Source organism: Rhinoderma darwinii, chromosome 1 (assembly GCF_050947455.1).
Source record: "Rhinoderma darwinii isolate aRhiDar2 chromosome 1, aRhiDar2.hap1, whole genome shotgun sequence".
NCBI lineage: Eukaryota > Metazoa > Chordata > Amphibia > Anura > Rhinodermatidae > Rhinoderma > Rhinoderma darwinii.
Genome location: NC_134687.1, coordinates 269,549,861 through 269,575,822, shown reverse-complemented (window position 1 = coordinate 269,575,822; position 25,962 = coordinate 269,549,861). Strand labels below are relative to the sequence as shown.

The following is a 25,962-nucleotide window of genomic DNA, read 5'->3' as shown; positions in this document are numbered from 1 at the left end:
ACATTTTAACGTTTTATTTATTTTAAAACTTTGTATGTTACTGCTGCCCTTCATTGCAATGCTTTGTGTTTTATACATCAATGCTTTCTTTTAGATATCGATATAAACAACATTTACCAAAGTCTCCTATGTACTTGAGCCACTCTAAAGCCAATGAAAAAATAATACAGAATTAACACATTCTTATTGCTTGTGTTCCAGCTACATCAGTTTTGGATAAATGGTCTAATTAAACAAATCTGTTTGCAGCAAATACGTCAATTTTTAGTTACTAGTAAAGGTAATAAAACGATAGTAATATCACATTGCAGTGACCTTTGGCTCATAGTTTTCATTTTCCTCCCACTTGCCCATGGCTTTCTTGTTTCCCTCAAGAACTTGTAGCTTGTCTTCCAATGCTTCTTCATCAAGTGCATCATTTTCATAGGCATTCACGTTAAATCTGTAAGTGGTATACAACAAATGTGAATTGTAAAAGACACACAAGTGGAAATGAGATATGTAATAATATTCTACATATACCTGAAAAGCCTTCAGCACACATATGTAAATAAATCCGTTAAGCAACTATGCTTTTTGTGAATCAGTCACTAACATGCTACCATAGTGGTCTGCTTTTCCATTGTGCCAAATGATACACACAATATGCTAAAAGAGTACAGCAGCCTCTGCCTCCTCCTGCCCTCCTCAGAGCTGAATGTTGGCTGTAACCTCTTCTTTAGGGTACATCCACACACTGAAATTCCACAGAGTTTCCCAAGAGAAATTGACATGCTGCAGATTGACAATCTGCACCACAGGTCAATTTCCTGCATGTCTTTACTATGTGGTTTTTTTCGGATGGAAATTCTGCAGTGTTTACACTGAGTGTGTATGTACCCTTAAAGAGTGACTGCACTTTCATAAGCTTTTGATATGTATTAGAGACATATCAAAAGTCTGGATTGTTGGGGTCCAGGTGCTGAGACCCTCACTGTTGCTGAAACGAAGGTGCAGAAGTACTTAGCTGAACGCTTTGCATCTTCGGCTGTGATCAGCGCTCCCTGTGAGGCTGAAGACAGCTTACACAGAACGTCTATGGGTGATGGATGCCACTATTAGGCATCTGTCACAGGTATCTGTCACCAATCGACTAATATGGTATCCATTTAAAGTATATGTCATAAAAAGCTGTTGAAAAGCCTATAACGTATAAGTTAAATGGATGTCTTTGACTTATGCCATACAGTGGATACCAGTGGCGTAGCTATAGGGGTCGCAGCGGTCGCAGTTGTGAACGGGCCCCCCTCGCCACACTTAGAGTGACCGTATCATTACTTCTTAGATAAACTTGATCTTTACACAGCGCAGGTGCAGCAGCGTGTTTATCAGTGTGTGTAATCCCCCTCCCTTCTTGTGCTCTGAGGCACTGGATTGGAGGAGACAGTGGAGGAGGAGTCTAGATACACACGCTGCCGCACGCTGTGTAAGGAAGAAGCTCATGTTGTCTCATGGCAGCTCGTTTCCCCCAACATCTATGTGAGTGCAGGACAGGCATCATTCATGTAATTACATTGTCTTTCTTTAGTGTTTTTTTTTTCCTATACTGTGTTTGATCTTGCTGTTTCTCTCTGTTCTTTCTATCCTGCAAATAGAGGACAGAACGAGAGGATTCAGCAGTGAGAGTGGCGCAGACAGGACACTGATAACAGTTACTGAGGGTCATAATTCATTACAGGACAGCTACAGCCTCCAGTTATGGGGAAGACACTGATAAGGGGGCTAGAGGTTACTGTGGGTCATGACTGCACATTTGGAAGGTCTGGAGTTGTGCTGTAATATGAAACACAAAGTCCATTAGGAAACTATAGATAATAAAGAGGCTGCTCCTACAGGTTTATTAGATAATATCTAGTAACAGGGACATTTTCTTAACGTTTTGTTTTTTTTTTGCCAGAATCATAAATTATCACCTATCCTTAGGATAAGTGATCATTTTGTTATCGCTGGGACCCCCACCAGTCATGAGAACTGGGGTCCCGTACCCCCCATTCCTCCTCACTGTAAGCAGGACATTGAATGGAGCAGTGGTTGTGCACTCTACAGCTCCATTCGAAGTCTATGGGAATGACAGAAACAGCCGAGTACAGCACTCGGCTGTTTACATCATTGTCATAGACAGTGTATGGTGCGGCGGGTGTATGCTCAACAGACGCTCCATTCAAGCTCCTCTTTACTGCAGGGGTGTAGTGAGAAGGATCTGAGGGTTTGGGACCCCTGGTCTCTCGATCGCCTCAAGCAATAAGAAAATTATCAAATATACTGTGGATAGGTGATAATGTATGATTCTGGGAAAACCATTTTAAATATGTTGCAATTAATAAAATTATCAACTTCCCAGGGTGAATTTATCCTGTATAGGAGGACATAGGGGGCAGCAATCCCTTTGTGGGGGCAAAAAGTTGGTATTATTACTGTATAAGGCACAAAAAAGTCATTATGAATTTGTGGTGGGACACTATTACTTTGTGGTGGGGGCACTATTACTTTGTAGGGCACAAAAGGGGATGCTAGTACAGTTTGGGGCACAAATGGGGCCACTGTTAAGGTGGAGGGGGCACTAAGAGGGCTATTGGGGATAGCAGCATAATTTGTAGTTTGTGTGAAGAGACAAGTTGTGGCTGGAAGAATTCATGCCGGTCTGGTCTGCATAGAGTAGAAAAGGGAAATCGGAGAAGACGTCTCCTGTGAGTCACGGGATAAAACTATAGTGTATTAATTTTTCACTGCATAGAGCTGGTATATGACCATTATTTGGGGACTTCATTATTTAGGTATACTATCATACATGGAACTGTGCCGCTTTAAGCCTGCTGTGTTATAAAAGTTGTTTTATTCGTCTCCGATGTATATATTTTTGTTTTGAGGGGGAAGCAAAACATACGAGTTGGGGCTTGTGCCCCTGATCTTTTAAGACTGTAACAACCTCCCTGGCTGCAAGTGCTGCATCGATGGGTTACTTTAGAGACCCAGCATTGCAGCTGAAAGTTAGAGGGAAGATGCGTATGGGGGCCCAAACTGAACTTTTGCACCTGGGCCCATGAGCCTTTAGCTACACCCCTGGTGGCTTCAATGGATTAATGAAAAACAGGTTGTGCCTAACTAACATGCTTGGTTTCTACGAAGAGGCAAGTGAAAATCTGGATGTTGGTCATGCAAAGGATGCAATTTATTTGGATTTTTCAAAAGCTATTGATACTATTGCACACAACAGACTTGTTCTGTATCTACAGACGCAGGGACTGGGGAACCATGTAAGCATGTCGGAAAAGAATTGGATAAGGGACAGAAAACAGAAAGTCTTTATAAATGGTACTTACTCAAAATGGGCTGAACTCAGCAGTGGGATACCACAAAGATCGATGTGAGGCACAATTGTTTTTAATCTCTTTATTAATGACCTTGTGGAAGGGATTGATAGCAAGGTGTCAGTTTTTGCTGACAATACAAAACTTTGTAGGATAATTAAACCTCAGCTTGACTATAAAATATTACAGAAAAACCTAGATAAGCTGGCAGCATGGGCAAAAACATAGCAGATGAAATTTAATGTTGATAAATGTAAAGTAATGCACCTAGGATGCAATAATAGTATTAATCCATATACATTAAATGGAATAAAGCTGAGGATAACGGAAAAAGAGAAGGACCTGGGTATTCTGGTTACAAATAAGCTAACCAGCAGCACTCAATGTCAAGCAGCAGCTGAAAAAGCAAGTCTTTTGGGCCTCGTTTAAACGAGCGTGTGCATTTTTCGCACGCAAAAAACGCTGCGTTTTGCGTGCGCAAAAGGCACTTAACAGCTCCGTGTGGCCTCAGCATATGATGCGCGGTTGTATGCTTTTCGCGCAGCCGCCATCATTATGACACTCCGTTTGGATGTTTGTAAACAGAAAAGCACGTGGTGCTTTTCTGTTTTCATTCATCCTTTTCACAGCTATAGCGCGAATCACGCTGTTCGCACGGAAGTGCTTCCGTGTGACATGCGTACAAATATAGAGCAGGTCGTGAGTTTTTTGCAACGGACTCACGTTGCACAAAATTCACGGACTGTCTGCACGGCCCCATAGACTATTATAGATCCGTACGACACGCGTGAAAATCACGCGCGTCGCACGGACGAATAACACGCTCGTGTAAACGAGCCCTTAGGGTGTATAAAAAGGGAGATAAAAACCTATGATACAAATGTAATATTACCTTTCTTTAAATCCCTTGTAAGACAACATCTTGAATATACAATTCAGTTTTGGGCTTCATATTGCAAAAAGGATATAGGAGAACTGGAGATGGTTCAAAGGCGGGCAACTAGATTATTAAATGGGATGGGAGGTTTTGCTTAGGGTATGTTCACACGGCCTATTTTCGTACCTTTTTCTGGCCGTAAACGCCCAAAAAGCGGCCAAAAAATCAGAAGCAGAATTTCAATGGGAAAAACGGCGTTCTGTTCCGATGGGCCGTTTTTTTACGCGGCCATTTTGAAAAACGGCTGTTTTATTACGTATAAAACAGCCGCGAAAAAGAAGTGCATGGAACTTCTTGAGACGTTTTTGGAGCCGTTTTTCATAAACTCTATAGAAAACAGCTCCAAAAACGGCCGTAAAAAACGCCACGAAAAACGACGCGAAAATCACGAGTGGCATAAAAAACTTCAGAAAAACAGCAGCTGTTTTCCCTTGAAAACCGCACCGTATTTTCAGACATTTTTAAGTATGCGTGTGAACATACTCTCACAATGAAAGGCTAGAGAAATTGGGCTTGTTCAGCTTGGAAAAAAAGATGCCTTAGAGGTGATCTTATTAACATGTATAAAGAAATGTGTGGTCAATACAAAAGAACTAGCACATAATGTGTTCTTTCCAAGGGTATGTTCTCACGCAAACTCAAAAATGTCTGAAAATATGGAGCTGTTTTCAAACAGCTCCTGATTTTCAGACGTTTTTGAAGCCACTCGCGATTTTCGCTGCGTTTTTCGTGGCGTTTTTTTACGGCCGTTTTTGAAGCTGTGTTCAATAGAGTCTATGAAAAACGGCTCCAAAAACGTCCCAAGAAGTGACCTGCACTTCTTTTTCGCGGCCGTTTCTTTTTTTTCAAAACGGCCGCGTAAAAAAATGGCCCATCGGAACAGAACGCCGTTTTTCCCATTGCAATCAATGGGCAAATGTTTGGAGGCATTCTGCTTCCAATTTTTTGGCCGTTTTTCGGCCGTTTACAGCCTGAAAAACGGCCGAAAATAGGCCATGTGAACATACCCCAAGGACTCTACAAAGGACGTGGAGACATTCATTGCGTGCGGAGGAAAGACGTTTCATACGTCAATATCGGAAAGGGTTCTTTAACCCCTTAAGGACGCAGCCTAGTTTTGGCCTTAAGGCTCAGAGCCCATTTTTCAAATCTGACATATTTCACTTTATGTGGTAATAACGTCGGAATGCTTAAACCTACCCAAGCGATTCTGAGATTGTTTTCTCGTGACACATTGGGCTTCATGTTTGTTGTAAAATTTGGTCGATATATTCAGTGTTTATTGGTGAAAAATTGCAAAATTGAGAGAAAATTTTGAAAAAATTGCATTTTTCAGAATTGAAATGCATCTGCTTGTAAAACAGACGATTATACCACCCAAAATAGTTACTAGTTCACATTTCCCATATGTCTACTTTAGATTGGCATCGTTTTTTGAACATTCTTTTATTTTTCTTGGACGTTACAAGGCTTAGAACATTAACAGCAATTTCTCATATTTTTAAGAAAATTTCAAAAAACCTTTTTTTTAAGGTACCTCTTGAGTTCTGAAGTGGCTTTGTGGGACCTATGTATTAGAAACCCTGATAAAACACCCCATTTTAAAAACTATACCCCTCAAAGTATTCAAAACAGCATTTAGAAAGTTTTTTAACCCTTCAGGCATTTCACAGGAATTAAAGCAAAGTGGAGGTGAAATTTGCAAATTTCATTTTTCTTGCTGAATTTCAATTTTATTCATTTTTTTTTCTGTAACACAGAAGGTTTTACCAGAGAAACACTACTAAACATGTATTTTCCAGATTCTGCAGTTTTTAGAAATGTCCCACATGTGGCCCTACTGCGCTCGAGGACTAAAACACAAGCCCTAGAAGCAAAGAAGCACCTAGTGCATTTTGAGGCCTCTTTTTTATTAGAATATATTTTAGGCAGCATGCCAGGTTTGAAGAGGTGTTGAGGTGCCAAAACAGTAGGAATCCCCCAATAGTGACCCCATTTTGGAAACTACACCCCTCAAGGAATTCATTTATGGTTGTTGTTACCATTTTGACTGCACAGTTTTTTCACAGCACGTATTTGAATTGGGCTGTGAAATGAGAAAAATTTCATTTTTTCCAATACAATGTCATTTGTGATCAAAATTTCTTATTTTCACAGGGAACAAAATACCCCATTTTGTTTCCCAATTTGTCCTTAGTGTGGCAATACCCCATTTGTGGTGATAAAGTGCCAATTGGGCCCATGGGAGTGCTCAGAAGGAAAGGAGCGCTATATGTTTGTTGGAGTCCAGATTTTGCTGGATTGGTTTTCGGGTGCCATGTCGCATTTGCAGAGCCTCAGAGGTATCAAAGCAATGGAAACCCACCAAAAGTGACCCCATTTTGGAAACTACACCCCTCAAGGAATTCATTTATGGGTAATGTGACCATTTAGACCCCATAGTTTCTTCACAGAACTTATTTGAATTGGGCTGGGAATTAAACAAATATATATTTTTTCCAATAATATGTCATTTTAGCTCAAAAATTCTTATTTTCACAAGAAATAAAATACTCCATTTTGTTGCCCAATTTGTCCTGAGTGCGGCAATACCCCATTTGTGGTGATAAACTGCCATTTGGGCCCATGGGAGGGCTCAGAAGGAAAGGAGCGCTGTGTGTTCTTTGGAGTCCAGATTTTGCTGGATTGGTTTTCGGGTGCCATGTCGCATTTGCAGAGCCCCAGAGGTATCAAAGCAATAGAAACCAACCACAAATGACCCCATTTTGGAAACTACACCCCTCAAGGAATTCATTTATGGTTAATGTGACCATTTAGACGCCATAGTTTTTTCACAGAACTTATTTTAATTGGGCTGGGAATGAAAACAAAATTATTTTTTTCAAATAATATGTAGTTTTGGCTGAAAATTTCTTATTTTCACAAGAAACAAAATACCCCATTCTGTTGCGCAATTTGTTCTGAGTGCCGCAATACCCTATTTGTGGTGATAAACTGCAGTTTGGGCCCATGGGAGGGCTCAGAAGGAAAGGACCACCATTTGGCCTACTGGGGATTTTCTAGTGCGAAGTCATGTATGCAGAAGCACCTGAGGTACCAGTACAGTTGAAACCCGCAAGAAGTGACCCCGTTTTAATAACTACACCCTTAAGGCATTCATGTAGAGGTGTAGTGAGAATTTTGACCAGAGACCTACACCCCATAAACTGTAATGTGGGTTCTCCCGGGTATGGCAATACCCTACATGTGGCTGTTATGAGCTGCCTGGACACACAGCAGGGCTCAGAGGGGAAAGACGAGGGGGGATAAGCTGTGCGGAGTGCATCAGGGTAAGTAAAATTGGGGTAAATTATAAACCAAGGGATGTATGATAAATTTTAAAACTGACTTTCATACAGAGCTCTGGTTATTCGGGACACGTGTCACATTGATATATTGTGTTATCCCTTATCGCCCTCTTATAGCAGACTTTGCACCTCTTTTGACTTTTTCCCTTCTTGCCAGTTTGGAGAACTTCTCCTGGAAAGTGTTGCCGCCTTGGTACGATGCGTGTGGCCCCGCTTCCATAAGTACTGGGTGCCCCCCCTTCTTGGTCCCTAAAGATTAGGTTCTTGATAATCACCTCTTGAAATTCCAGGAAAGTTCCCATCTGGCCTGCACATCGACGTAGCACGTACGCATTGTACAATGCCATCTGTATGATGTGTCCGGCCAGCTTCTTATACCACACCGCATGGCGCTGTAGGGCTTCAGTATTTCATCTTACAAGTCCATCCCTCCCATGTACCTATTGTAGTCCAGGATGCAGTCTGGTTTGGGGGTGGCCTTTCCTTCATATATCCTAAACCTGTAGGTATACCCTGATGCACTCTCGCAGCTTATACATCTTCACACCATACCTTGCCCTCTTACCCGGCAGGTACTCACGGAATTGAACCCTCCCTTTAAAATGTACCAGGGACTCATCAATAGAAATACACTTCTCGGGGGTGTATGCTTGGGAAAACCGGGCACTGGAACGGTCTAATAGGGGTCTCCGTTTATACAAACGGTCAAAACTGGGGTCATCTCGGGGTGGGCACGGCTCATTATCAGTGTAATGTAAGAAGCGAAGTATTGCCTCATTTATTTATTTTTTTAGGTTCCAGTTCAGTTCTGAAGTTGGTTTGAGGGGCCCATATATTAGAAACCCCTATCAAATACCCCATTTTAGAAACTAGACCCCTCAAAGTATTTACAACAGCATTTAGAAAGTTTATGAACCCTTTAGGTGTTTCACAGAAATTTAGAGCAAAGTAGAGGTGAAATTTACATTTTTTTTTGTCAGAAAATCCTCTTTATACCATTTTTTTTATAACACAAAAGGATTTATCAGAGAAACGCAACTAAATACTTATTGCCCAGATTCTGCAGTTTTGAGAAATATCCCACATGTGGCCCTAGTGCGGTAATGGACTGAAGCCCCGGCCTCCGAAGCAACGGAGCACCTAGTGGATTTTGAGGCCTCTTTTTTATTAGGCACCATGTCCGGTTTGAAGAGGTCTTGTGGTGCCAAAACATTGGGAACCCCCCAAAAGTGACCCCAATTTGGAAACTAGACCCCTTGAGGAATCCATTGTAGTTTTCTTGGGGTGCATGCAACTTTTTGATCCGTTTTTATTCTATTTTTAGGTGGCGTGGTGACTAATAAACAGCAATTCTACTATTGTTTTTGTATTCTTTTTTTTTTACTGCGTGCACCGTGCGCTATAAATGACATATTCACTTTATTCTGCGGGGCGATACGATTACGTCGATACCAGATGTTTATAGTTTTTTTTTATGTCTTATGGCGTTTGCACAATAAAATACGTTTTGTAAACAATCATTCACTTTTTGTGTTACCTTATTCTAAGAGCCATAACGTTTTTATTTTTCAATCAATAAAGCCGTGCGAGGACTTATTTTTTGCGTAAACGAACTGTAGTTTCAATAAGTACCATTTTTCGGTACATGCGACTTTTTGATCTCTTTTTATTCCATTTTTTGGGAGGTGAAGTGACCAAACAATTGTGATTGTGGTTCGGTTTATTATTATTTTCTTTTACGGCATTCACCGTGCGGGATAAATAAAGAAATAATTTTGTAGTTCAGGCCGTTACGGATGCGGCGATACCAATTATGTATAGTTTATTTGTTTGTTTATATATTTTTATTAATAATAAATGACTGATAAGGGAAAAAGGGGGATTTTTACTTTTAATACTTTTAAAACTTTTATTTTCTTATTTTTACACATCTTTTTTTAACTTTTTTTTTTTACTGTATTACTTTGTCCCACTAGGGGACTTGAGGGCAGGAGGCCCTGATCGCAATTCTAATACACTGCACTACATGCGTAGTGCAGTGTATTAGAACTGTCAGCTACTCACTGACAGCAAGCATAGTGGGTCCATTGTTTGGTGTCCGGTTGCCATAGTCACCATCACCGGCCGCTATCGCGTAGCAGGCCGGCGATGGCAGCTTAACCCCTAAAAAGCCGCGATCTCTATAGAACGCGGCTTTTAAGGGGTTAATCAGCGGGGACACAGCGATCGCTGTAGGAGCTGGGTGTGGATTTTTTCAACAGGAAAGTGCTGCCCTGGAACGATCCTGGGGACATCAGTACTAGCAGAGGCAGAACTTTCTCCTACCTCTGCCACATTCCCAAAGAGAAGGGATTTGATCACCTTCTCTTGGTACTCCAGATATGTCCCCTCCTGACCAGTGCTCCTGTATATTACAAAGGAGTTGTACATCACCATTTGGATAAAGTACACCGCAAGTTTTTTTATACCAAATTTTGGATTTCCACATGACATTGTACGGCTTGAGCATCTGGTCAGAAAGGTCCACTCCCCCCATAAATTTGTTATATGCCTGGATGCAGACGTGGTGGTGGGTGTTGCAACAAGAGAGCAGGTGGCATCATGAATGGATGTTAGCATCAACACATCCTTCTTGTCCCTGAATTAAAAAAATAGGACCCTTTAGTTTTGGAGCGCCCTGCTCTCCCCACACTGCAGGGGTTGGCCTAGAAGGGTTTTTGGGAGCTGTCTCTGGTTTTTGCGGACCGTCCCACACACCACTGTTTTTGAACAGGGGTACACTTGTGTACCAGTTGTCTATATACAAATGGTACCCCTGATTAAACAGTGGGTGCAGGAGGTCCCAGACAATCCTCCCAGTTGTGGTCAGGATGGGTGGAGAGTTTGGGGGTTCAATCTGACTGTCTCTTCCCTCGTATATTCTAATAGTATGTGTGTAGCCCGACCCAACTCACACAACTTGTAGATCTTGATGCCATACATGCCACGTTTGTTGGGCAAATACTGCCTGAACTTCACCCTTCCCTTGAAATGCACCATCGACTCGTCAATGGCAATTTCTCTTCCAAGGGTATATGACATGGAAAACTTTTGCGCCAAATGGGAAATAAGGGGTCTTATTTTATGGAGTCGATCGAAATTGGAGTCATCCTGGGGGGGCACTGGGAATTATTATTGAAATGTAAAAACTTCTGTATTGCCTCAAAACGAGCCCTTGGCATTGTGATGCAGTATAAGGGGCAGTGGTAAAGAATATCAGTGAACCAATAGGCCCTCACCGATGGCTTCTTTGTTAGGCCTATATTTAGGACCAATCCCCAGTACTGCAGCATTTCTGCTTTGTCGGTGGGGTGCCACATGTATGGCCTGGCATAAAAAACTACCGGGGTTGACAGCAATAAATTGTTGAGCACAAAGATTCGTTTGCTCAACAATTTTGTCTACAATTCTGTCCGAAAAAAAGAGCTGGAAAAACTAAATTTCAGATAGCCCTGCTGTCTGGTCTTGGACCCCTGCAGCAGCAGAAAGGTTCAGTACTTGGGGTGTGTAGGAAGTTGGGGGCAACCAATTAGGTTCAGGTGCAGGTGTAACCTGAACACTAACTCTCCTGCGACTGTGAGGAGGTTCCTCCGTGTCACTTGAGGAGGAGGACAGCACAAAAGCGGACCCAGCATCACTCGCAGTATCTGTGTCCGATGCGAGCATCTCTTACGCCTCCTCTGCGAAAAATGTTTTTGGGCCATTTTTTATTTTTATTTGTGTATAGTAAATGTTTAAGTACACTTGTATACTGTAGAAAGTGTATACAAAAAAAATGTAGAATATAACTTTTTTTTGTCTTTTTTTTTTACATAAAACACTAAATACTAACTCTAATGTACACTAATATATGTTTTTTTTATTTTATGACACTATAACTGACTAACACTAAACTACACTTACAAAAAAACGATGACTAACTGACAATCACACACTGACTGACGCTAACTGAAGGAGACTAACTGTCTGACACTGACTAACAGGCGGTGTGACGATGACGAACAGGCGGTCTGACGATGACGAACGGGCGATCTGACGCTAACGGGCGATCTAATACTGACTAACAGGCGGTCTGACGCTGACTAAATTGACGCTGACCAACACTGACTAAATTGACGCTGACTAGAGCTGACTAAACTAATACTGACTAAACTGACACTGACTAGATTTGACTAAACTAACACTGACTAAAGTTTTTTTTTAGATTTTTTTTAATAAAAAAAAAAAGAACAAACGAAAAGCTCCCTTATAGACTGGGAGGGGAGGGGGGTGATCACAGTTAGAGACTGTGATCAAGGGGTTAATGTGGATTTTAAGTGTTTTTTTTGCAAACACTTGTTGCACACGACGTCTGCAGGCTCTGATCTCCTCGACTGCCTGACTCCAACAGAGGAGATCAGAGCCGCTCCGAATTGTAAGGCCTCATTTACACGAGCGTGTGCGTTTTGCGCGCGCAAAAAACGCTGCGTTTTGCGCGCGCAAAAGGCACTTGGCAGCTCCGTGTGTCATCCGTGTATGATGCGCGGCTGCGTGATTTTCACGCAGCCGCCATCATAGAGATGAGGCTAGTCGACGCCCGTCACTGTCCAAGGTGCTGAAAGAGCTAACTGATCGGCAGTAACTCTTTCAGCACCCTCGACAGTGAATGCCGAACACAATATACACCAACCTGTGAATATAAAAAGACTTTCATACTTACCAAGAACTTCCTGCTTCCCCCAGTCCGGGCTCCCGGCCGTTGCCTTGGTGACGCGTCCCTCTCTTGTCATCCGGCCCCACCTCCCAGGATGACGCCGCAGTCCATGAGACCGCTGCAGCCTGTGATTGGCTGCAGCCTGTGCTTGGCCTGTGATTGGCTGCAGCTGTCACTTGGACTAAACTGTCATCCCGGGAGGTCGGACCGGAGTTATCGGTAAGTCAGAACGTCTTTTTTTTTTTACAGGTTCATGGATTTTCGGAGCGGAAGTCACTGTCCATGGTGCTGAACCAGTTTAACGCTTTCAGCACCGTGGACAGTGACTGTCTCCTGACGTCGCGTACCCGAACATTTTTTACCGGTTTCGGTCAAAACGAGTTTGGCCGAACCCGGTGAAGTTCGGTGCGCTCATCTCGAATTTGACACTCCGTTTGGATGTTTGTAAACAGAAAAGCACGTGGTGCTTTTCTGTTTACATTCAGGAGTTTGACAGCTCTTGCGTGATTTTCGCGCATGCAACGCAGGACCGTCCGTGTGGCATGCGTTGTTTTCACGCACCCATTGAAGTCAATGGGTGCGTGTTGCGTGAAAAACGCAAGAATATAGAACATGTCGTGAGTTTTACGCAACGCACTCACGCAGCGCAAAATTCACGCATCGTCTAAACAGCCCCATAGACTATTATAGGTGCGTACGACACGCGTGAAAAGCACGTGCGTCGCACGCGCGTATAATACGCTCGTGTAAATGAGGCCTAAGTCTGTACAGACTAACCAATCGGAGCCTCTCTAACAAGGGACCGCTTCGATTGGTCCCTTGTACTCTGCCCGGACATCAGGGCAGACAGACTGCACAGTTAACCGCCACTGCGGTGTTGCGCCGCGTGGCGGATAACTTTTAAAATGCCGATGTAACTGCATGTCAAGGTGCACGAAATTACTGCACAGCTTGACGTGCAGTAATGTCAAGGTGCGGGAAGGGGTCAAAACATTTTTATAACCTTTGTTTTTCTTTTTTTACTTGTCCCACTAGGGGACTACGAGACTTGCAGCTTTGATCGCTGCTAGAACACATTACACTACCTACGTAGTGTAATGTATTCTGTCATTGTGACGTGACAGTCACACTGACAGGAAGCCTAGAAGGAACGGCCGGAGGCTGCTCCTCCGAGGCTTCCATACATGACAGCCCGAAGGCCATTGCCTGGCCTCCGATTGCCACGACAAGCATCGGCAGCCCCCACAATCACTTCGTGGGGGCTGCCGATGTGCTTCAAACCCCTTAAATTCGGCGATCGCATTTATGGGGTTAATTGCCAAAATCAGCGGAGATGGTCCGCTGACCAGCAAGACTGGAGTGTCAGCTGTCGAGGACAGCTGACCTCCTGGTTCCCGGACACTGTCCGTTAAGACAGTGTGCGGCGGGAACCGCTCCACAACTGTACGTCCTGGAACGGTAAGCAAACCCTCTCCAGGACGTACAGTTGCGGTGCAGTGCAGGAAGAGGTTAATCAAGCAATAAATGATGGGTAATTTATTGAGAAAGGTTGAACTTGATGGACCTGTGTCTTTTTTCAACCTATGTAACTATGTAAGTATCATACATCACCTCTAGGCATAGGCTTCATGCACACGACCGTGCTCGTAATTACGACTCGTAATTACGAGCACGGGCGGGCATTATAAAGTATAGTAGCACGGCCCGTAAAATAGAAAAATAGAACATGTTCTATTTTTTTAACGGCACGGGCACCTTCTCGTGAGAAAACGAGAAGGTACCCGTGGCTAACAAAAGTCTATGAGCCCGTTATTGCGGGTCGTAATTACGACCCGCAATAACGGGTGTTTTTACGGTCGTGTGCATGATCTCTTACAGGTAAAAAAATTTTTTATACTGCACGGTATATGTATTTTTTGCGGGATACCACAGGATGGAATAGTGTACGCTTTTTAATAAAAAAAAAAAAAGAAAGGTATACTAATGCAAACCAGTACGATGGTGTCACATAGGGTTCGTGGACCCACTGGGCCGTACCGCCTTGGCGGTATTGCAGCTGGCCAACAGGGCGCAGGTTAAAGTCTATAGTTCGTATAGGCTACATGTGGCAGCTCGGACAGTAGCAAGGCAGGCTCGGCTGGAACTAGGCAGCAGGCAGACGTCAGGCGTGGGGAAGCAGGACAGGCGTGGTATACGGCACAGCACTACTCTGGCTCAGCACGGTACACGACCAGGATAGCACGGGATATAGGTAACAGGAAACGGAACAGGAACAGGAACACACTAGGAGACCATCGCATAGACACACTTAGGGTACGACAACAACGCTCAGGCATAGAAGCAAGGGGCTGAACCCCTCTTATAGTTCAGGGTACCCATGGGCTGATACTTCATTAAAGTCCGGTGTGCGCGCTGCCCCTTTAAAAATGGGCACGAGCGTGCGCGCACACCCTACAGGAATCCGGCCGAGGTGAGTGGAAATGAGCGCTGGCATCTCCTGAGGAGGAGACAGGGGCCAGCGCTCGCCGACCCATGGCTGTGGCCGTCAAGGGGAGAGTGAAACTGACGGCCCGCAGCCACGGACATGACAGATGGCGGCTAAAAGGACATTCTTTCGGCCTCCGTCGGCCTACGTCAGAAACTTTTGTAGGGCCAAAACAGGGTGTGCACAGAGCGGAGAGAAGAAAATAAAGAGAAAAAAAATCATAATTGCATGTGGCCTACCAATATTAAATGATGTGTACATTAATTAAATGTTTTATATATTTTGTATTCAGCGCCTATTTGGGCTGCTTTTTTCTTTAATAAAAACTAAAATAATTGGGGCCTCCACCAACCTTAATCTGGCGCTGTCCACCAATGTCTCCATAATCTTACCAATATGGAAATGAAGGATACCCTGTTTGTTTTTCATAGCTCTTATGTGAATAGTTTTCTTAACCCTATTAATCAGATTAGTCATACTTACTAACTTTATTACCATATCTATAAATCATTTTTTGTTTTAGAGAACTGTGCCATGCTATTAAGATGGTACTCATAAAGAGTTTTTTTGTCTTGCATTTTGAAATTATTTTGTGTATTACTTTTTTCTTTAAAAATTGTGTATGCTAATCTGTAGTCTGCCCTTAACCTATTTGATATCTCTGAAATTTTTTATTTTTGTTTGAAAGAAAGGATATAATTTTACCCCTGATTACTACCTTAGCAGGTTCCAAAAGATAAGAGATTATCTAAATGACTTGAATTATATATTGTATAATTATCCCATGCTGTTTAAAACATATCTATAAATGTTTGGTATTTAAAAAGGAAGGGAAATGCCATTAATATGATGATATACGCAATAATAGATTTTTAACCGTCGGCGCATTGTGAGTGAAATACCCGCGGTTGCTGACCTCCGGCTTTTCCCACCTAAGAGCAGCCACGACCACAGGGCTCTGAAACCTGGCAGGCATCTCCTTTCTCAAAGATGCCGGCGCACACTGCTCTCTCCTCCTGTTTATGGCCCTTTAAGACCGGGGATGAGAGCGCGTGCACCAGGAACTTCGTCCCAGACCAATTCATGCACACCCAAGACTTTAAGAAGAAATTTGCCTACTTCCTCATTGCGTGAGCAATGTTGCCGTCTAACCTCTGTCAGTCTGCAAAGGTTCCCTAGCGTTATCCTGTATCATATATCCAGTATCCGTGTACGGTGTCAAGTACAGAGTCGGTGACTACTTCAGTATACGGTGTTCTTGTCAAATCCAGTGTTCGTGACGACTTCAGTATCCGTGTCCGGTGTCCTTGTCAATCCCAGTATCCGTGATGACTTCAGTATCCGTGTCCAGTGTCCTTGCCAAGTCCAGCGTCCGAGACGACTTCAGTATCCATGTCCTGTATCCAAGACAAGCCCGATTATCCGCACAAGCCAGCTTCCGATAGTCCGGCACAAGCCACTTTCCGATTATCCTGCACAAGCCAGCTTCCGATAGTCCGGCAGAAGCCACCTTCCGTTTATCCAGCACAAGCCAGCTTTTGATTGACCAGCACAAGCCAGCTATTCAAGTACTCTTGTCCTAGTGACTATTATTGACATTTCGTTTGACCAGCTGCTACAAGGTTACTGTCCATATTCCCCACAGTTGTGACAGTGAGGCTGGATTCACATGAGGTCATTACGTCCGTAATTGACGGACGTATTTCGGCCGCAAGTCCCGGACCGAACACAGTGCAGGGAGCCGGGCTCCTAGCATCATACTTATGTACAATGCTAGGAGTCCCTGCCTCGCTGCCAGACAACTGTCCCGTGCTGAAAACATGATTTACACCTGTAACGGCAGGAACCGGAGCCATTAACCCCTTCGATGCAGCGATCGAAAGCGATCGCTGCATCTTAGCGTTTTCTAGCAGATCACCATCCCTGACAGGCAATCAGGGTTGGCAACGGCTGATATGGCTACAGGAGACCCAATGGTCTCCTGCTCTGCCATTACGGAAGCCGATTAGGCCCCACCGGGAGGCGAAGCCTAATTGGCTTGCCGTCAGTGGGACTTTAAAAAAAGTGTAAAAAAATATATAAAAAAGTGTAAAAAAAAATGAAAAATAAAAAGTTTGAAAACATAATACAATTTTAAAGTAATAAAATAAAACAAAATCGCCCTGTTCCCTTATCAAGTCCTTTATTATTGAAAATAATTAATAAAACATACGTATTTGGTTTCGCCGCGACCGTAATTGCCTGAGCTATAAAAATGTTATATTATTTATTGACCGTGGTGAACAGCGTAAAAAACCCCCGTAAAAAACTATACCAGAATTTCTGTTTTTTGGTCACTTTGCCCTACAAATATTGAAATAAAAAGTGATCACAATCACGTATTCAAAATGGTACCTAAAAAAAACTAAAGCTCGTCTTGCAAAAAACAAGCCCTCATATAGCCACGTCTACGAAAAAGTGAAAAAGTTATGGTTCTTACAACTTGGCGACAGAAAAAATACATTCCCTTTACAAAAGTAATTTTATTGTGCAAAATGTTTTAAAACATAGAAAAGTGCTATAAATTAGGTATCGCCGGAATCGGACTGACCCACAGAATAAAGTTAACATGTAATTTATAACGCAGGGTGAACACTGTATAAAAAAAACAAAGAAAAACTATGCCAGAATTGCGTTTTTTTGGGTTACCTAGCCTCCCAAAAAATAGGATAAAAAGGGATCAAAAAATCACATGTTCCCCAAAATGGTACCAATAATTACAGCTCGTCCCGCAAAAAAATAGCCCTCATACCACTACGTCTATGAAAAAATAAAATTAGTTAAGGCTCCAATAAGTCAGGAAAGAAAAATATGCAGTTGTGCAGGTCCAAGGGGAACATTTCTTCTGTTTCAAGAGGCTATTTATCAAGGACCTAAAATTAGGGAACCGGGAAGGGTAGGGCCCAAACATATCCGCTGAAAGCGACGGTGCCCGTATTATAGCAGTACAACACTTTCCTAGCAAAATTCCCCAAACTGCAAAGGTGCGGAATGTGGACCAAAAAGGGGATAAGAAAGGACACCATTTATCAGTGTGACATTGGACTGTGCAGAAAGGATTGCTTCACAGCGTAGCACACATCTATGGATAATTTATAGTTTTTTTACCCCATTATTATACCACCAGACTATGCCCCTGATATACTCTGCCCAGCTTACATATGCCACCACATTATAAACGAAAACACCAGCAATACTCAAACAAAACTACTACCAAGCAAAATCCGCCCTACAAAAGCTAAATGCCACTCCCTCTGAGCCCTACACCGTGCCCAAACAGCAGTTTACTTCCACATATATGGCATCGCCATACCCGGGAGAACCCTTTTAACAATTTTTGGGGTGGGTGTCTCCAGTGGCACAAGCTGGGCATAACATATTTGCCACTGAAATGTCATATCTAGGGAAAAATATTAATTTTTAATTTGCACCATCCGCAGCGCATTCATTTATGGAAAAGACCTGTGGGGTGAAAATGCTCACTACACCCCTTAATAAATGCCTTAAGGGGTGTAGTTTCCAAAAAGGGTCACTTCTTAGGGGTTTCTTTTTATTGTTTCACATCTGAGCCCTGCAGTTGTGAACCAATACTTTGTAAATCGCCAAATTAGGCCTCAAATTCACATGGTACTCTTTCACTCCTGAGCCCTGTCAAATGTCCAGGCAAAAGATTAGGGTCACATGTGGGGTGTTTCTAAAACCTGGAAACACAGCATACAAGCTGGGCACCACATATTGGCACCTATGGAAAAAATCCCATTTTCACTCTGCAACATTGAGTGCACACTGATTTCTGCAAAACACCTGCATGGTTAACATGCTCACTACACCCCTAGGTGAATACCTTGAGGGGTATATTTTCCAAAATGGGGTCTCTTCTGGGGGGTTTCTACTGTTTTGGTCCCACAGGGGCTTTGCAAATGTTAAATAGCGCCAAGAAAACAATCCAGCAAAATCTGAACTCCAAAAGCCAAATGGCGCTCCTTCCCTTCTGAGCCCTACTGTGTGCCCAAACAGCAGTTTGTGACCACAAATGTGGTTTACTGTACTAGGGAGAAATTGCTTTACAAATGTTAGGGTCGTTTTTTTCCTTTATTTGTTGAGAAAATGAAAAATTTTGAGCTAAAGCTACGTCTTATTGAAGACAAAGGATTGTTTTTATTTCACTGACCAATTCTATAAAATCTATAAAACACCTGTGGGGTCACAATACTCACTACACCCACAGATGTATTCCTTAAGGAGTCACTTTTTTGGCATTGTCACTGTTTTGGTCCCTCAGGGGCTTTGCAAATGTGACATGGCCTCCGCAAACCATTCCTGCTAAATTTGAGTTCCAAAAGCCAAATGGCGCTCTTTCCCTTTTAAGCCCTGCCGTGTGTCCACACAGCCATTTATGACCACACGTGGGGTATTGTTTTACTTGGGAGAAATTGCTCTACAAATTTTGTGGTGCTTTTTCTCCTTTAGTCCTTGTGGAAATGAGAAAAAAATCGCTAAACCTACATTTTCTTTGAAAAATGTAGATTTTAATTTTCACGGCCTATTTCCAATTATTTCTGTAAAAAACCTGTGAAGTCAAAATGCTCACTATACCCCTAAATCATTTACTTGAGCAGTGTAGTTTCCCAAATGGGGTCACTTTTTGGGGATTTCCACTGTTTTGGCACAGCAAGAGCACTTCAAACCTGACTTGGTGCCTAAAATATATTCTAATGAAAATAAGGCCCCAAAATCCACTAAGTGCTCCATTGCTTCTGAGCCCGGTGCTTCAGTCCAGTAGCATGCTATAGCCACATGTGGGATATTTACTAAAACTACAGAAACTGGGCAATAAAATTTGAGTTGTATTTATCTGGTAAAACTTTTTGTCTTACAAAAAAAATGGATTCAAATTTAATTTCTGCAAAAAAATATGAAATTTGTAAATTTCACCTCCACGTTTCTTTAATTCCTGTGAAACGTCTAAAGGGTTAAGAAACTTTCTAAATGCTGTTTTGAATACTTTGAGGGATGACGTTTTTAAAATGGGGTGACTTTTTGGGGGGTTCTAATATATAAGGCCCTCAAAGCCACTTCACAACTGTACTGGCCCCTGTAAAAATAGCCTTTTGAAATTTTCTTGAAAATGTCAGAAATTGCTGCTAAAGTTCTAAGCCTTGTAACGTCCTAGAAAAATAAAAGGATGTTAAAAAAAACGATGCCAATCTAAAGTAGACATATGGGGGATGTTAATTAGCAACAATTTTGTGTGGTATAACTGCCTGTCTTACAAGCAGATACATTTAAATTGAGAAAAATGCTAATTTTTTTTTCTAAATTATGGTGTTTTTCTCAATTAAATACTGAACGTATCGAGCAAATTTTGCCAGTAACATAAATTCCAATGTTTCACAAGAAAACAATCTCAGAATCGCTGGGATAGGTAAAAGTATTCCGAAGTTATTACCACATAAATTGAAACATGTCATATTTGAAAAATGAGGCTCTGTCAGGAAGGTCAAAAGTGGCCAAATAGGGAAGGGGTTAAATAGCTGCATATTGTAACAGAAAAGTCAGACTAGAGGCGGTAGTAGAGGTGGAGTATGAGCCCCATGTGGAGAAGTGGAGAGATAGTTGGTCCATGGTTCCCATAGTGAGATAATTTTAGAAAGCCTATTAGATCTCAAAGCAAACATGTGTTCCATAGTAAAGGAGGTATTTACCTGATTAACTAATTCAGTGGTAGAGAAGGGAGTATGTATTTTCCAAGATTTGGCTAAGAACAATCGAGCCGCGATAATAATATGACTGGACACCATTTGAGAATGATGTGGGATAGTGTGCATATTAAGAAAACATAAGGCCTTAGCCAGATCAGGCTAAACAGTGCAAGATGAAATGTGAGAGATGATATAGAATACATTAATCCAAAAGGAATAAACCTCCGGACATTGCCACCACATATTGAAATATGTATCCTTGCAGCCACATCACTTCCAGCACAACTCCGAGTAGAAAGTATCGGACTTTGCGAAATGTGAAGGCGTCAAATACCAACATAATAACAATTTTTGAGAAGCTTCCCAATGTTTAACCCGCTGGATATTTTTTTGGTCCAAGAAAAGGCAATCCTTCAATCGTTCAAAGAAAAGGAGGATTGAAAATCCTCTTCCCTCTTAACACAATAAGGAGGTCTGCTGGAGAGGAAATGCCTGCACAAATCTCGAAAGAATCCTGATATACCTTTATCTTACATGTGGGGTCCAAATATAACTGAAGAGCAACATAGGGAAATATTAATGTATTGACATCCAAGGAAGTAAATAAATGGCGAATACATTAATACTTATAGAAATCTCTATTAGTGATAGAATAAGTGTTTACTAAATCTGAAAAAAGGCCAATAATTTATGGTCACTAAATAACATGTGGATGTGAGAGATTCCTGAGGGTATCCAATTTTCCAAAGAGACATCTGGTAATGTTTTAAGCAAATATCGTAAGGGTAATTTCTTAAGCTGAGTCAGAGCCAGTGAAGGAAGTTGGGAGGAGTATGCTTTCCAAACCTTCAGGGAAGCTGAGATAGTCGGGGAAACAGAAGCATAAGTTTTAGGAGAATAGTTCGGACCAGCCCCAAACAATGAGATAAGTGGACGATCTAATAGTGCCTGTTCAATATGTAGCCACCTCTTCAAGGGAAATGGGGCACACCACGACTTTAATTGGTCTAGCGTAACTGCCCAGTAATATTTTTGGACGTCTGGTACCCCCATACCGCCTTGTCTCCAGTGTCTAAATAATGTATGCATCCGCACTCTAGTTTTTTTGCGTGCCCATATAAAATTATTGAGAATTCTTTGTAGATTTCTCAAAAAAAGGACTGGGAGGAGGGATTATTACAGCACGGAACGTATAAAGAATAATGGGCAAGATCATCATTTTAGTGATTGCTATCTTCCTCGCCCAAGAAGTGCAAACTTTAGTGTATGTATTTAACAATTGAGGAATACTATGTAAAAAGGAGTAAAATTATGATTAAAGAGGAGATGAGTAGAATTAGTGAGATTAATGCCCAAATAAGAGATCTTAAGTGTATTCCATTGGAAAGGTAAGGAGCTTTGAACTGCACTCCGAACCCCTATAGGGAGTCCCACATCTAATAAGTGTGATTTACCAGTGTAAGACACCTTTCCAAACTAGTCTAGTGTGTGTTGCACTTCCTTAAGGGAAGATAATGGGTCTGAAAGAGAGAGTATCACGTCGTCTGCGTATAAACCTATCTAATGTTGGGCCTGACCGACTTGGATACCTGTAATAGAAGGGTTCTGTCTAATAGACATAGCTAGGTGCTCCTTCACCATCGCGAAAATTAGGGGTGACAACGGGCACCCCTGACGAGTGCCATTAGAGATACGAAATGGGTTAGATAAAAACTCTAGCAGAGGGGGGGGGGGAGTACAGTACCATAATTGCAGATTTAATCAATCCACTGAATCCAAATTTGTAAAGAACTGCCTCCAAATAACCCTAGTGGACCCGGTCAAATGCCTTTTCCGCATCTAAAGCAAGAAGCACGGAAGGCACTCGACGGGTCCTGGCCCAATGAATCAAATTTGTGAGTCTTCTAGTACCATCCGGCGCCTGCCTGCAATAAATCCCACCTGGTCTTGTATGAGTTTAGGGAGTAAGTTAACCAACCTACCAGATATACATTAGCATAAACTTTTATGTCTGTGTTTAACCCCTTACCGACATTTGATGTAGGGGAAGTATGGAACGGGCTCACGGAGTGAACCCGCTCCATACGATGCGGGTATCGGCTGTATGTTACAGCCGACACTTCACAGTAACAAGCGGGATTGTGCTCGAACGGGATCCCGCTAGTTTAACCCGTTAAATGCCGCAGTCAATAGCGACCGTGGCATTTAAATCGTTAGAAAAAAGTCATTTTTGTTCAAGGCTGTTGTGTATTACGGGGGGTTAAACTAGTGCCCCCCAGATAGAGTGCCCGACCTTATTATGTTGAGATGTAGTTTTGAACTCTGCTACATTACTTTCGCAGAGTCCACAAAGGGGGGGAATGGTGAAGGGACTGATCAGGTACAATTTTGGTTTGTTTTGAATTGATGAATTTGGTTTCAGGAGATCTACAAAATGTGTATGAGACCCCAATGAGTAACCCAGATTAAATGTGTATGACAGTAACCTACATTTTGAGGTATTTCTGTGTAGATGGTTCCAGATCTTTCCAGAACGGTGAATATGGCACTGGGTATGCTGTGCTGTAGTCTCCTGTTTCCACCCAATATGAAGTATTGTGTAAAAGACCATCCCTCTCCAGCAAATTTACACAGGAGGCGAGGTGACGTCACTCACAGATGAGTCTTTATAGATTTAGATGGGGGAGAAGGCAAAACAAAAAAATTGTCTGAACATTGTTTATTTTATGCCAGAATTCAGTAACATATTTTTATTTGTTTTTGTATTAATCAAGTATTTACAGAACCTGGATTATCAGATGAGTGTGGAGAAGTGTATAACATTTATTTTTATTTTAGAGGATGAAGACGCCACCCCTTTGAAATGTTCTATCTATATGTGACATGGGTTTCCAATGTAAATTTGTAATGTAGAGATACTTCATCATATACTGTATGTACAAGACTGGATACGAGGCACCAGTTAATCATCCAGAAACCACTCTCACCTCCTCATTCATCTCAAGGAGCAGAGCTGGAGGTGATCGCTGAGGCTTGTAACCTGGCAGAAGGTAAGACGGCCGACATTTACACTTACTCTAGGTACGCTTTTGGCATCGCCCACAATTAGGGGCCTATTGGTAGTAGGAACTTTATTGGATCATCGGGTAAGCCAATTGAGAGAGCAAGAGAAGACAGACCTGACAACAAGGGTATGTGCGGCCAGGTGTCCGTAAATTGGCTTGTCCCTGGATACAATAATGCCACCACTAGGTTTGTAGCAGCCGGCATGATGTGCGCACGGCATGACATAGGTAAAACAGCAAAGGTACCTGTGAAAAGTGCCGCCCGGCCAGATTACCCGTCCCAGCGACTGCAGAACATACAACTACCCGAGGTAGAAGTGTATGACAATGTGCTCGTGTGTGTAGACCTGTTCTCAGGGGGGCCTGAAGCCCGGCCGGTATCTTCCCCACTGCAGACGTTGGGTGTAGTGACAGGGGAACAGTGTTATCCCAAGTATTGAGCTGGTATTTGTACAATGATAAGATGTCAGCAGTTCTCCAGATGTTGTCCCAAAGTTAGTTTGTTTAATAACAATATTCAAGAAGTTTAGTGGGAATATAAAATACTGAGGTTAAGTTTTATGTAAAGTTCTGGACCAGCCTCAGCATTGGACTATTGGAGGCGTCAGTATTATGTTTGTGTAAATGAGAACTTCACAGTGCGAGTAGATTCCCATTTGAAAATATTTTTGTTGTGAAAGGAAAATCTTAGAGCAGAGAATTATGTGCAGTGTATATGTGTATGTATAGATATATATAAAGAAGTAAAATGAGTTTGCATGTATCACTTCTAGTTACTGCTCAATATGAACGTTTAATGTAAAGATGTTATTTGTTAATGTTTTTCTTCAAATTAATTATCTGATTAAGATCTAATTGGTATGTCCCAGGCTTTACAGCTGATGCTGCTAAATTCTGTTAGAGCTGTTTGATTTGTCTACAGAGCAGTCCCGGCAGACCTGTGCCAACCTTATCATACCCGCCTCGCACAAAGAGAACAGACCTTGAGAGGCCTTCCCAGGTAGAATGAACCAGAGTAGGGTGAGAAAAATTGGTTTGAGACACTTGTCAGATAAACATGTGGAATCTGTGTATATTTCTGTGAATAGGAGCTGTTCCAGGAAATCAGCTGAGAATAAGGTATAAATCCTGCTGGAAAGTGTAAACACCAAGTTCAAATATAATGTACCCAGTAATCACACATCTTCTAGGTGCCCTGTCCAGTGGAACAGAGAAGTTTTTCTTTTATAAAAGTGTTTGATGTAGTTTAAGGGCCTGACATTATTATTGTATGTACTTAGAACAACGTTTATAGTGTATGCGGATGATGTTATCACCAGATTAATATTTATTTTAACAATTGACAAGGGTTGGGGGTCCCCGGCAAGTGCCAGTATACATGAACTAAAAGATTTTTAATATGACAAACTCCATCACTGAGATGCGGCAGGCACAGCCTGAGCCACTACAACGTGTTTATCATGAACTGACGGCAGTGTCACAATTCCAAGCAGCCGCCCAGACAAGTAACTTGCCAGAGGAAGAGGATAGATACGGAGGGTTTGTGGTAGTCACAATAAAACTCCACTAATCCGTCTACGTGGGAACTCACCCCAGGCTCACAGCATGAGGTGCGATGTACAGCCCGGTGACGTATACTAAGAGAGACGGTGTCTGACAGCTGAGAAGGACCAAACCAAGTCCCGATGACATCAGCAAAGATCAAAGTAAAGACCAAAGATTTGAGTGAATCCGTCAGCAGTATCCAGTGTTTTAATAAGTAAGTGACCAGGTGGAGGATAGTAATAAATCCCCCACTGGACACCACTGTGCAGTCTGACTCCACAGAAGACAGAAAACAGGAGAAGAAGAGGACGATGATGTACAGGACTAGCAATGAACTGATGAGACCCAAAACCTGAGGGTGATAGCATGAGATTGGTGATAGCATTATATTATTAGTTGAGGCCCTATTTTTTTATATTATGCAAAAAAATGGGACATAGAATGTAATTAAAACCACAGAAAAGGCCATACTCACAGATTAGGTGGTGGGTAAAAAAAACAGTTCCAAACAGGACGCAACCAGGTCAGAGAATGCTGTTGAAGGGAAGTGCCAAGGTGTGTTTAAATAATGATAGCCACTCCCACTAACCTTGAGGGGAGTGGTGTGTTGGGCATGGAAGTAAATGTGTAATAATAATAAATAAATAATGAAGTACTGTGTATAGTGTACATGTGAGGTATAGGGGACATGACTAAGTGTAGTGTAGAAATCAGGGCTGTGAGTGAAACAAAAAAGTGAGTGTAGTGTGTAAAACATGGAGGC

General features: G+C 42.2%; 1 protein-coding gene across 1 annotated transcript in view; it reads right to left on the bottom strand.

Annotated features, from left to right (window-relative positions):
* Window positions 1-300: 300 nt before the first annotated feature.
* SMIM24 (small integral membrane protein 24) overlaps window positions 301-25,962 on the bottom strand; it is a 200,601-nt gene continuing 174,939 nt past the window's right edge. Inside the window, exon 5 of the mRNA XM_075853072.1 lies at window positions 301-442. Within this exon, the coding sequence (XP_075709187.1) occupies window positions 301-442 (142 nt within the window). The remainder of the gene's footprint in view (window positions 443-25,962) is intronic.